The 13,074-nt window shown below is 42.4% G+C and overlaps 1 protein-coding gene across 2 annotated transcripts; it reads right to left on the bottom strand.

Annotated features, from left to right (window-relative positions):
* Nucleotides 1-447: 447 nt before the first annotated feature.
* Nucleotides 448-12,917, bottom strand: ankrd52b (ankyrin repeat domain 52b). 2 transcript variants are annotated; one of them, XM_079582258.1, is made up of 28 exons: nt 12,783-12,917; nt 12,357-12,440; nt 12,159-12,237; nt 11,843-11,913; nt 11,571-11,771; nt 11,418-11,505; nt 10,953-11,095; nt 9,740-9,952; nt 9,587-9,665; nt 9,390-9,504; nt 7,622-7,704; nt 7,411-7,522; nt 7,266-7,334; nt 7,016-7,156; nt 6,758-6,814; nt 6,387-6,498; nt 6,238-6,309; nt 5,954-6,155; nt 5,658-5,745; nt 5,463-5,580; nt 3,692-3,911; nt 3,448-3,535; nt 3,287-3,370; nt 3,064-3,209; nt 2,872-2,954; nt 1,154-1,236; nt 979-1,070; nt 448-869 (listed from the first exon to the last, which is right to left on the bottom strand). In XM_079582258.1, the coding sequence occupies exons 1-28, from the start codon at nt 12,807-12,809 to the stop codon at nt 709-711; spliced, it is 3,111 nt and encodes a 1,036-aa protein (XP_079438384.1). In that variant the 5' UTR covers nt 12,810-12,917; the 3' UTR covers nt 448-708. The 2 variants fall into 2 exon arrangements, with proteins under 2 accessions (XP_079438384.1, XP_079438385.1); XM_079582259.1 differs by having other exon boundaries at nt 12,363-12,440.
* Between the last annotated feature and the right edge of the window lie 157 nt (nt 12,918-13,074).

The raw sequence follows: 13,074 nt of genomic DNA, 5'->3' as shown, positions 1-13,074 counted from the left end.
GTGAGTTTGGAGCTTCAGCCTATACCTTTTCGGTCATTTTGTATGTTATGTTATGAAGAAGTATACTTAACTGAATGTAAATCTTTTGTCATAATTTTGACCGAATAAACTGAACTGAACTGATTTGATTTGGGATCCGGGGTAAAAAGCCTGGACTTTGGCACTGTCTCGAATTCCCTAGGACGCCTGGTCACCCTTGTTGCAGCAGTTATTAACGAGAGCGGAGATGTCCAGACCTTTTTTATTCACGTGGGGCCACAGGAAGGTGGTGATTTGTGTTAGTTCATTATGATTCTAATTTGGCAGCTCCGGTGATGAATAATTGACTCCCTTCTCCTTCCATGTATGTAATTATATATTTTTAAAGAACTTGAACTAAAAAGGCGTACGTGAGGGTCAATTCAGGAGTAATTCCGAGGGCCTACACAAAATGGTCATAGTGGAAAACAGAATTAAAAAATGTGAATGAATTATATAAAACCATTTTCCAAAACCAGTCTCGACGATTACAAAACTTTCCGAGGCACCGTCGTCGTAACGATCACGCACCGTCCGAGACTAGAGAGACTATTTTTGGTTTCGTACTTTTTAAAATCAACAGTACCCAGCCCGACTGGCACGAGACACGTCTATAAAGCGTAGTGTTTCCGTCAGACCTGCTTGTGCATATGTTTGGGATAACTTTCGGGAAAGCTTGGACTGCAGTTTTCAGGTTGCGGCGATGCCACAGTTCTTGAGGATGGGGCTGAAATGCGGCGCGTTGCCGACCATGGCTTCTCGGGGAGGAAAGGGCTTCATGGTGGACAGGATCAGAGCCAGGCAGTCCGCCACGTTCTTATTGGGAGCACAGGCCAGAGCTGGGGTGCGACCTGCCGTTAAGAGAAACAAAAGCATCCATTTGAGCTGGAGAAGAGACATTTTGAAGGCCCTGTCAGAGCGTATGCTAATACTGAATCCTCTTCTTTGTCTTGCTCATACCCTCTTCATCCACAGCCATCACCGCTGCCCCCCGGCTTAGCAACACCTGCACCACCGTGGCCAGGCCGTTCCTCGCTGCGATGTGGAGAGGCCTGAAACCAAGGAGAAAACCATAAGCTCCCGAATAAAATCACACTGTAAATGTGTGGAGTAAAAGTTAGATTTTGGAACCTACATTTGCAAAGTACTGTTGGCTGCGTTTATGAGCGACGAGTCAGTGATTTCTCCCAAGATCAGCAAGGCGCACATCTCATGACCCTGCAAACAAATGAGATCATCTTTAATCTGTGAAACTGACACCGAAGAAAGAATAGACTGGAAAACCTGTGGTGTATTTTGATTATTAACTTGATCATTGTGTATGGTGGGAGACTTGTGTTCTAAAAAAATGTGACCTGTGGCAACTACAGTGTTGAACTAACATGGGGCGACGCGGTAGCGCAGCTGTTAGCGCTCGAGCTTCACAGCTAGAAGTCTGGGTTCGATTCCCACCAGGGACGGGGCCTTTCTGTGTGGAGCATGTTCTCCCCGTGTCGGTGTAGGTTTCCTCCGGGTACTCCGGTTTAATCTACCTCTAAAAACATGTACAATAGGCCAGGATGAATAAGAGAGTGTTAGTACGGATGGAAATTAGCCCAAGGTTACAATCCGGTGTGGCTTGTTCATTAACATGCACTGTTCCGACCAAATAAACCAATAAACTAAACTAAAAACAAAACATTTTTATAGATATTGTTGTCAATTGTGGGGGGTTATATTGGCACAGAGAGTGTTTTAGTTCCCACCTACTAATGCTGGGTAATTAATCAAGATTTAATCACAATCCCTACTTTGGTCAATCTCAATAATTGTCATAGGACTTAAAGGGATATTTTTGACATAGGGCTTCATTTCCTAGTTATCCAGAGTGTTGCTAATTTCTGGAGATATTTTTTTTGTAATTTATGCAGTTCTTCTGTTTGGAGAGTTACGTGGCGTTAGGCTAATGCGAGGCTAGCGCATTTCTACGATATCAGCTAGCCTGCATTAAAAACAGTCTGACGCACTCCACAGTGTGTCAATCTTAAAAATGTTTTTTTTTTTTTTGCCATATTGACCTACCATCAAGGCCGTGGGAACCCAGGGTGCTGAGGGCGCTGCAGCACCCCCTGGTGGATAGTTTGTGAACTGCAGGCAATATTAACCCCTTAACTCCCACCTGAACCGAGCACATTTTCTCCAGTTTGGCTTAACCCCAGTCCAAAAGCTTCTGGGTTGACGAAAAAGTGATAAAAAATTGACAAAAAAGTGAGAAAAATTGACAAAAAATGGAGGAAAAAATGGACGAAAAAGTGATAAATACTCACGAAAAATGACAAAAATTAACCAAAATTTGACAAAAAAGTGAGAAAAATTAGCCGAAAAATTGAGAAAAATGAGACGACTGCCCAACAAAAAAAGTGATGAAGAAAAATCTGATGTGAGGAAAAAGATCAATTTAGTTTTGTAGGTCTTTCAAATGAGGCGTTACACTGGCCTACAGGATTTGGGTAAAGCTGAACTGGAGAAAATGCTCTCGGTTCAGGCGGGAGTTAAGAGGTTAATAAATAGGATTTATGCACAGAAAAAGTATTTTGGGGGTAAATTTTGTCCCTCAGCGCCCCCTAACTAAAATATCTTCCCACGGCTCTGCCTACCATCTACCTAATGTAGCTTTGTGGACCTTAATTTTCATTGGAAGAATTAGGCAAGAATCCAAACACAATGCTAAATGCCATGTATCTAAATTCTTTAACTCTGGTCTGTCCTCCAGCTCTTTAGGCTTTGTGACACGAGCCTGGTGCCGTTTGAGATTACAGTGTAGCTTCATTTGCAGGTGTAGCAGGTGCAGCAGGTGTGGTTGTGTGAAGTCACCTTGCTGCAGGCCAAGTGAAGGGCCGTGTTATTGCTGGAGTCCACCAGAGTCAGGTCGGATTTGGCTTTGTGCAGCAGAAACTCTGGAAACAAAAGAACAACAAACACAAGCTTAATGAGAGCCACAACTAATCAGTACAAAAGGTAAAAGAGTTTAAAGACGAGTATAAAGGTGCTTTCATGACGACCTACCGACAGCCATGGTCTGCCCGCACTCTGCCGCCACCATCAGGGCAGAGCAGCCACTGTGGTCCACGGCGTTCACCTCTGAGCCCTGGGACAGCAGCAGCTCTAGTCCTGAGAGGTTTCCTGAATACGCGGCGGCGTGGAGCGGAGTCCTGCCCGTCACAGTGGACAGGTGATGCATTAAAAACGTTACAGAACATTTATCTGAATATGAAAAGCACAAACCCACCTTCCTTTCGCGTCCTGCATGTTAACACTCTTTGGGCCAATAGTCTTTAAGATAATTTTAGCAGCTTCATCGTGACCGTTTATTCTGCAACAAGAGGGAGATTATTTGACAGCCTTTTTTAGATACAAAAGTGGCCGATGTATCGAACGTCTGGTACTCACAGTGCACAGTGTAACGGTGAAAAAGGGTTTCCTTCTTGGTTTCTATCGACTTTATTTTCAAGAAAAATCTGTAAGCACTTCTCCCGCCCTGCAGAGAACAAAAACAGAAAAAACCCTTAGCAACTTTACAACGCTGTGTTTTGTTTGACTTTGGTGATAAAAATGAATGACTGTATAAAACTGAATACAGAAAACAGCTCATTAGAAAACACTCTAAGACAGTGCTTTATCATGCCAGTCTGACCGTGGTAGGCCGCCCAGTGCGTCGGCGTGTATCCTCTGAAGTCCAACATGGAGTCCAGGGGGTCACAGGTCACGGCCACCTTCAGCAGCACGTGCAGTAACGGCGCATGGCCACAGGAGGCGGCCAAGTGCAGCGGCGTCCTTCCCTGAGAGTCCCGACACAGAGCGGAGGCGCCGTGGTCCAGCAGAGCAGAGAGGCACTCCTCACTGCCCAACATGGACTGCAGGGACAGGAGGGTGGGGGTGCGGTGAGATTACGGTCATTCAATTGTTTCATTTTTTTTCTTTTTAGAAATACAATCTCTACATGGAATACAGCATCTAACGGAACTAGGGAGAGAGACAACCACTTTCGCCACGTAACAATACCGTTTGACGTTGTTTCATATGTTAGTTCCACTAAAAAGGCTACTTCCTCACTCATATTAAATTGACCTATATTATCATAAGTTCAATGCAATAAAAAAAGCTGAACTCATCAGTATAGTTTACACACTACTTATGCCATTTAACATTGTAGATATTAGGCTATTTCCAGCTATGAAGATTTGTTTTGTTACTTTATTATGGGGTGGCCAACTGGTCGGAGGCCAAGAGCCGAACCTTTGAACCTTGATCCTGTGAAGAGCCACAAAGGCACCAATCATTCGCAAGATCCAGGGGCGGTAGCTTATTGTGATTAAATATAATGTGACCGCTATATTTAATCAAAATAAACTATAACTTTATGCCTTTTTTCTTTTTTATGATTGTATTAGATGTAAAGGTTTTGTGCTGTTCTGCTCTGATTGAGACAGAATTAGATTTTTTTTTTTTTTTTTAAATGTTGGAGGGTGTTTGTGTGTGGGGCCCTTGCCCCCTGAGCCCCCTGAGCCCCCTTCCCTGATTCGCCCCTGGCCTGTGCGCTCAGTGCCTGCAGCTTGATCCTGACTGGACTGTGCAGAGAACGCACCTAAGGCTGCACAAAGTTCATAAACTTTAATCAGGAGCCTCTGGAGGACGTCTGAGATTCTGTTTTATGTTGCATTTGTTACAGTTACAGCACATGTGAAAGAAAAGTCAATGACTTTGCATATTTCCGCTTTACGATGTCACGGTTTGCATCATATGTTATATAAGAGCTCTGTTTTTTAACCTTTCCTAATTTTGATCTTTTTCTATAAATATGAGGCCAAATTTCATCAAATAGAGAGTAGGCTAATCAGAAATTTGAAACGACAGAAGCTGATCCCAGTGCCACAATCTATTCTGCCTGACTGTTGTTTAACCTACATCCCGCTTTGTCTGAGGCTGCCGCACGGGCACCTTTCACACGCCGCCTCGACAAGGAGGGAGATACAGACTCTCATTCATGTGTGTAGAGATGGGAAACAGGGTCTGTAGGACTATGGTTGGATTTTATTTCAAGGTTCTCAAAGACTGTTGCAGATTATAGGAAATATGTACGCTACCAATTATTTTGCAAAGAGCCGCATTGTATTAAACATATCCAGTCATGCAAAGAGCCGCACTCTGATTGGCCAAGAGCCGCGTGTTCGCCACCCCTGCTTTATTACATCACTCTTCAGAGATTCTTTAAATACATTTCTTAGTGCTGTTTTTTTTTTTGCTTGTTCTAGCTATAAAGTCGACATTGTAAGGTTGCTTTATTGTATCCCTTTAACATGGGCTAAACTAATTAGACCTTTTTTGTTGAATAACACGTTAATCGGTTTAAAACACAAAATTAGTCGATATTCTTGGTCATCATTTCTTCCATTACAAAGACATACCACTCTGTGCAGTGCAGTAAAGCCCTTTTTGTCGGCTGTGTCCGGTTTGGCTCCTTTCTCCAGAAGTATATGAACACAGTCCGTGTGGCAGCCCAGAGCCGCCAGCATCAGAGCCGTCCTGGAAGAAATAAATAAAGTGAAAGTTGTTTTCAGGAGCCATAGCCGATGCTAAAACTGCATAAAGGGGTCACTCACTGTCCCTGTGTGTCTGCGAGGTCGATGACGTCCGCGCTCTGTTCCCCATTCACCAGCAACAGCAGACAGTCCATGTGACCCTCCGCCGCTGGGACGCAGAAATAACGTGACCAACATGAATGACAATGGAAACACTATCCATTATTCATTTGCCAAGATCATTTATGAAGCACATGAAATAATCTGTCAACAAATTAGAAGTTAAAGTTGGACATGTATTGAGCTGGTTTGGAGGTGAAGAGGTCGCAGATGATAAGTTTAACTGGAGATCGATGATTTGCTGAAGGGTCTGATACCTGCGGCGTGTAGAGCCGTCCTCTTGAGCCTGTGGTCCCTGACGGCGTAGGAGGCCTGGTGTTTGAGCAGGACGTCCACACAGGAGGAGTGTCCTCTCTGAGCGGCCAAATGCAGCGCCGTCTGCCCCGCAGCGTCTCGAACGTCCAAACTGACCAGAGTCTCACAGAGCAGGCTGAGGGCCTCGCAGTGACCATAATAGGCCTGGGACAACAGCAAACAGGGACAAGTGAATAAAAACGCAGATATGCATTTGGGAAGTGGGCGAAATGAGAAGGACACTTACAGCCAAGTGCAGTGGACTGACGGGAAAATTACTTTCTACTTCCTCCAGACAGTTGAAGGAAATTTCAAGTAGCTGAAAGAGTATGCAGGATTAGTTAAACTAAAAGCTTCACACAGTAATAATAAAAAAGTACATAACATGTCTCATACCAGTTCTAGGTGCTGCTTGTTTCCATAAGCTGCAGCGTAGTGGACTGCGCTGTATCCTTTACTGTTCTTCAGAGTGGGGTCTGCGCCACTGTCAAGCAGATAATCCAGGCACCTGCAACAGCAGACAATACCGACATCCCAAATTCATTAGAAGAATCGCTCTGTAGGCTGTTCCCTGGCAGCTCTACTCGTACATGCACAGATCCTCCTCTGAACATGTCCAAACCATCTCAATCTGGAAACTTTATCACCAAACTTAACAAGCTTGTCATTCAACGTCTGAATGTTGTCCATACTTTACCTCAACACCAATGCTCGATAGACTTAAGCTACAAGCTAGAAAAACAAGGAATGGCCAATGGTTTACTTACAAGGAGGCTTCTCGTTCTTTCTCCAGATACGAGTCGGGATCTGCGTCTGTGTCTTCTCTGCAAAAACAAGCATTATTGTAAAACTTGTAAGAGTATTCTTGCATCATTAGAGAGATTTCGGTACATGTTATCAACTGAAATGTGAGCGACATAAAGTAAAGGGCGGTGCAAAAAGACATGGAACGCCACGGCCTCATCTTACAAAAATGAAGAACCATCCCGTGACCAGACAGAGCTCTATTTTTTGCAAATGTTTACCCAGAAAAGGTAAGAGACGCTGCGGCATAGTGCAGGGGACTACAGCCCATCAAGTCCCTCTCGTTCACCTCCGACCCGGCTCTGACCAGGGACACGGTGCACTGGCTGTTCCCATTGGCCGCAGCGTAGTGGAGGGGAGATCTGAAGAGAGAAAGAACACTCAGAGCTGGGAAATTTGTATTATTTACAAAATCATTTAAAATAAACCATATAATACTTTGATACAAATGAACTGGCAATCATATCTTACCTTCCCAAATTATCCCTTGCATCGAGGTCAGCTCCACAATTTAACAGCAAGTTCAGACAGTCCACGTTTCTGTTTTAAAATACATGTCTTGGTCAGCTCTTCCCAAGAAAAGTCTGTCTGTGATAAATGTAATGTCTGTTCTCACCCTCCGGAGGCAGCAGCGTGCAGACAGGTGCGCCCGTGTTCGTCCTGAGTGTTGATGTCAAACCCAGAGGTCTGATCTTGGCTCAGAGGCGGCATGATGTTGTAAAATTGGCCTTAAGGAACACCACACAATGTCAATTCATATTTATAATCCTCGTCACGGCCACAATGATGATGTAAAGATGATAACAACGAGGCAATCTCTTTTGTACCTGGAGACAGCAACTTTCGACAACAGTCAGGAAAGCCATAGAGCGACGAAAGGTGAAGTGGAAGCATCCCATTAATGCCCTGTCTGAAGAGGGAAGAGAAATAGGTTTAGAAATATACAGAAAAATAAAACTGACAAAGAAATCACATGCTTATTGTATATTTGTTTGCAAAGGTCTAAACAACAGGGTAAGACCCCACGGAGACCAGATATTTTGTTGTTTGCAAAGAATATTACCTAAAATAATTGTAGCCTTTGTAATTTGTCAACTGCAACATTTCAAATTCAAATGTTGATTTGATTGCAAATAATCATGAAACATTTTGATGATGCAAAAATGATCGCTCTAGTTGTCGCTCTAGCATTCTAGTACTACTAGGCCTGTCACGGTATGAAAATTTTACCTCACGGTTACTGTGACCAAAATTATCACGGTTTTCGGTATTATCGCGGTATTTTTTTAATGTGTGTTAATATGTTCAGAAAGCATTGATAGTCCTGCACAAACTGAAATAGTTTCAAAAAAGTTTAACAGTGCTTATTACATAAAAAAAATACAGACAAAGCCTTTTCACATCAAAGTAAAGGAACTATAACGATGTGTTGTTGATCGTTTCAAGGTATTACATGTACTATTTATAGTGCTAGAAACGAAGAAGAATATTTTTGAACTAGATAAACCGTCTATATCAGGATTCAGGAATATTGTTCTCAGTTTGTGTCCATCCAGTGAGCTTTCGCTTTGCAGATTTGGGAAAATGCCAACAGACAGTGATCATTGATAAATTCATAATACTGCGGCGAGAGTGAATCTATTGCAAGATTGCAATAGCCCTCCGCACAATGGCACAATGCGTTACGCGTGAAAGTTTTGTTTTGGTTGTAGCTGCAGAGGCGCCTGCGCGGCAACTTCAGCAGATGAGACGGCGGCTCATAAGGCTCACTTTGACTAAACCGCGGGCGCGGTAATCCACCGCGGTGTTGACAATAATAAGTACCGTTTTGTTTTTGAAAAATATCTTCCAAAACAAGACGGTAGTTATTATTGTCAACATTTTTACCAGGGTTTACCGCTACACCGGTAACCGTGACATCCCTAGTACTGAGTAGGGACAGGTGTGACAATATATTGATTTAGCAAAATATTGCGATATTTGTAAGACGATACGATACCTTTAATTCCAGTGATGGCATGTTTGATTATGTCATACATATCAATGACCAACGTTATGCATATTAATGAGGCAACAATGCTCCACTGCTTTTAACTGTTTTAATTTCAATTTAGATAGAGCCAATAATGGCACAGTCAGAGCAGTAGAGGGCAGCACTTACTAGTAGTTGTTGTTAAGCTTTTAATGTACTAGTTTTTATATAAATCAGACTAATTTATGTTTGATTTATACCTTTCGAAACAGGACTGTAGTTTCTTGCTTATAATGTAAATGAAGTGATGTCACTGCCAAATCAATAGGCCCATTTTGAGTGTGTAAGTCAGGGATCAGTGATTCACTTACTCATATAAGAACAAGGGGTACAATGCACATGAAAACAAATGTAAATAATGTCTTTAATATGGTAAGGTTATCGTTATCATGAGCCATGTATATCGTGTATCGCATCGTGAGATTCCCATCCTTACTACTGAGCCTCTTGTTGATTAGTCAATACATTATTACAGTCTTTTTCAGGACAACTACAAACTTATTACACAACATTTTTATACTTGGGGCAGTAATACATTTCAAATAGCTTGAACAGTCATGTACCTTGTTTTATCGGCTCCGTTGGTCAGTAATGTACTGATGAGCAGCTCCTGTCCGTACCTCGCCGCTACATGGAGAGGAGTGTTCCCGAAGTGATCCACACAGTCCAGCTCACCCCCTGGAAACGGAGCAGGATAAAACAGCTGAGGGCCAATGCTTCAAAACTTATTAAAGGATGCAACAACTGAGGCAATAGCTACCATTTTGTATGAGGATCTGGGATGCAGAGAAGCGTCCGTGCATAGCCGCCATGTGTAACGGACTCTTCCCTTCTTTATCCTGAGAGAAGATGAAGAACAGTAGTTGACGTCTTACAGAACGGGAGTTGTTACCAAAAGTAATCATGCGTGTACCTGTACGTTGAGGTCCGCTCCATTGTTGATGAGCAGTTCTAGGCACAGGGTCCCGTTCGAGGAGGCGGCGGACAGGTGCAGAGGAGTGTCCCCGCTTTTGTTCGGGTGGTTAATGTTGGCTCCGCAGTTCACCAGCTCGTTGGCCACAGAGTCCTGCCCCATCTGACAGGCCACGTGTAGCGCCGTACTCCCGGATACGTTCAGCTCATCGGTCTGAGGGGAAGCGTTCACAATAAGCATGGAACTGCATAGTTTTATCAGGCTTCAATCTGTAAAAATATGTTATTGCAATATGAATGGACAAAATATCCGCATCACAACCAATACATATAGCAGCAACATGTATATAACAGTAAAGTCAGAAGTCTAGAGAATTCAGAAAGTGACCTTCAATTTGTAAAAGCATACAGAGGCCAAAACTAAAATGTGCATAAATTATAGTGTAGCTTTCTTAAAGGCCCTGAACCTTATTTTCTTCTTGTGGTGGAACAAAATTTGCTGTAGTCAGTTCCTTCAGTGTAGTGTAAACTCAAGACATGCAGAAAAAATACTGTGCAAAAGATTATAATTCTTAATTTCATGAACTTGCAGTTGCACTAGTTGTGGTTAGCAACTCTGTGTCTGTGACAATGAAAACTTGTGAAACATGTTAATTTGTTGACAAGTAAATAAGTGGCTTAAAATTTATATTGTGACCTAATTTCAACTTTGTGTGCTTGTCAGCTGATTTAACACACAAATCCTAAGAGGGGAAAAAATGATGTGCATGCTTATCATTGAGAGGACTAATGGGGTTGTTTCCAGTTGCCATCACATGTGCTGCTGACTTATAAACACAGCAGTTCATGTAGTGACAGAAGAGCAGAGGCGGCAGAGGACATTGTGACTGAGGCCTAATTTTATCAAACTATTTATAACTCGTTCATTCTCTCGGTGAAATGAAGAGCAAGTGCACCGCAATACAACCACTGAAGAACATAGCTGAAGACTTCATCATGTAAATAGTTTAAGTGAATATTTCAAGTGAATTCATGTTAAAAAAACATCTAAAAATATAACAAAAGATTAAAAAAAATGTTTTCTTCTGGGAATCAGATTTAAGGAACATTGGATTATACGATCTTGGTACTACAACATGGCTACAACATGGATGAATCAATGTATTAAGAAAATAAAAACAGTATGTGCACGATAGGTTTCCACGCCCCATTACCTCGACTCCCAGTTTGAGCAGGTATTTGACCATGTCGGTCTGTCCACCGGCAGCAGCGGCGTGAAGTGGAGTGTAGCCCTGTTTGTCTTTCGACATCACATCAGCGCCCTGAGAGAGAAGCCGCTTCACCACCTCCACATGTCCTGAAAGAGAACGGCATTACATTAAAGTCGCTGTAAAGCCGGGGACATAGTAGAGGACTTTAAGATCGATTTAGAGCCCCATTTGCCTTTCACATATTTTGGGAAAGCACGACATTTGGAGCGACAATGGCAAGTGTAAACCGCTCTTGTAGCACCTTGACAACCAGGCTTTCATCCACACTTGTTTTTCCCCCACTTTCAACACATAAGAGTGCATACAAGAACAGACAGCTGGCGCTGTCATCTATCGGATGGGTTTGTTTTGATTCTGAAATGCTTTTAGTAGTCTCACGTGTGCTGTTAAAGTGATACTCTATCATACCCAGATAAGCTGCCCAGTGGATCGGCTGCCTCTCCTTGTTGTCTTTGGCTTCAATATTTGCAGAATTGCGATGGAGCAGGCTCACCATCTGCAAACAAGAAATATATGTCACTTTTTTGTAAACAGTTGCTGCTCATTTGCACTCTTACTCACCTCTGTATGTCCACTGTGAGCTGCATGATGAAGAGGTGTCCGTCCTAGCTTTTCGACAGCATCAACGTTGCATAAGTGAGAAATGAGGATCTCAGCGGAGCCAATAGCCCAGTTAGCAGCAGCCATGTGCAACGGAGTATGCCCAAATTTGTCTCGTGGCTCAGGAAATGCCCCATGTTTTAGCAGCAACTCCACAGCCCTCTGAGAAACAACATTACCATTTAATCATAATTAAAACAAACAAATAAACAGCACAATACGTTTCAGCATACCTCATTTCTGGATGCTGCTGCTCTATGTAAAGGAGTCAGCAGACCCCGGTCCTCGGCATTAATGTTGGCACCTGTAGGAAAAACGTTAACTTGTATAACAACAATAAAAGATGATGATGGTAAAAAGATGGTAAATAATTAGTAGAAAGCAGAGAAATACATTCATATCACTGATGCCACTGCCGCAAGAGTAACACATTTAATGTTGATTACTGCAATTTTATCATTTATATAACTGACACAAAAGCATGATTCATATAAGGAAACTCTTGTCAAACAGACTTTATATTTTTTCTTATTATTATTTTGTTCACACCTGAGGAAAGAAGAAGGTCCATAATCTGGACATCACCCAAATAAGCAGCAGCATGAAGTGGTGTGCTTTGTTCTTCATCCTGGGAACACGTAAACGAGGTCTATTTAAACATCCACTTGAGAGATTGGTGTCATAATAACAGTAATGTATATAGTAGGAATAAGCCCATGCTAAGAACTCTAGTATAGGTCAAGTTACCAGTACATTGACGTCCTCATTATGGCTCAGAAGAAACGCAACCTCCTCTGAATTTCGGCTGAATATCGCCTGCAATAGCGGAGACTGGAAAACATGAGAAGATTTGGGCATTTTAGCTCATGTCACAATAAATCACGGTTCATTTACTAGTCATAATGCATAGTCATAGTGCTGTTCTGTCATGACCCAGTTCACCAACGCTACCAGCGCTTACGCAATATAACAAAACGATCAAAGCGATCATGCAAACTAAAGACTTGCAAAACAATCAAAAAAGGGCAAAGTGGTCATTGTTGTGGCATTGGTTATTGCAGTATAAACTTTTCTCATCGTTTCGCTAATAGGACTAGCCATCATCTGTGCGCAGAGGAGATGAGAGATAAGCCGTAAATCTACACAAAGCAATTTTATTTTCAATGCAATTACCTCGTCCTTGATGTGTCGTAGATCCATTTTGCAATCACCCTCGTCTTGTCTTCATTAAGACTGACTGGGGGTGCATTTGACTACATGACACAGAACAAGACCGAGGTAGCTTAGCATTAGCACTTTCCACGGACCAATGATGGAATGTCGCGAGATGTCAGACGGGACAACTGACATGAGTGGATTTTTTTCTTTCTTTAGATTTTTAATTTTATCATTTTTAACGTGACGTATGTTTATTTTACTGTTTAAGGTTTGATTTAATATTTTCAAGATAAATAAATACAAATAA

This window comes from Gobius niger (assembly GCF_951799975.1).
Source record: "Gobius niger genome assembly, chromosome: 24".
In the NCBI taxonomy this organism is placed as follows: domain Eukaryota; kingdom Metazoa; phylum Chordata; class Actinopteri; order Gobiiformes; family Gobiidae; genus Gobius; species Gobius niger.
This window is presented reverse-complemented; position numbering and strand designations above follow the sequence as displayed.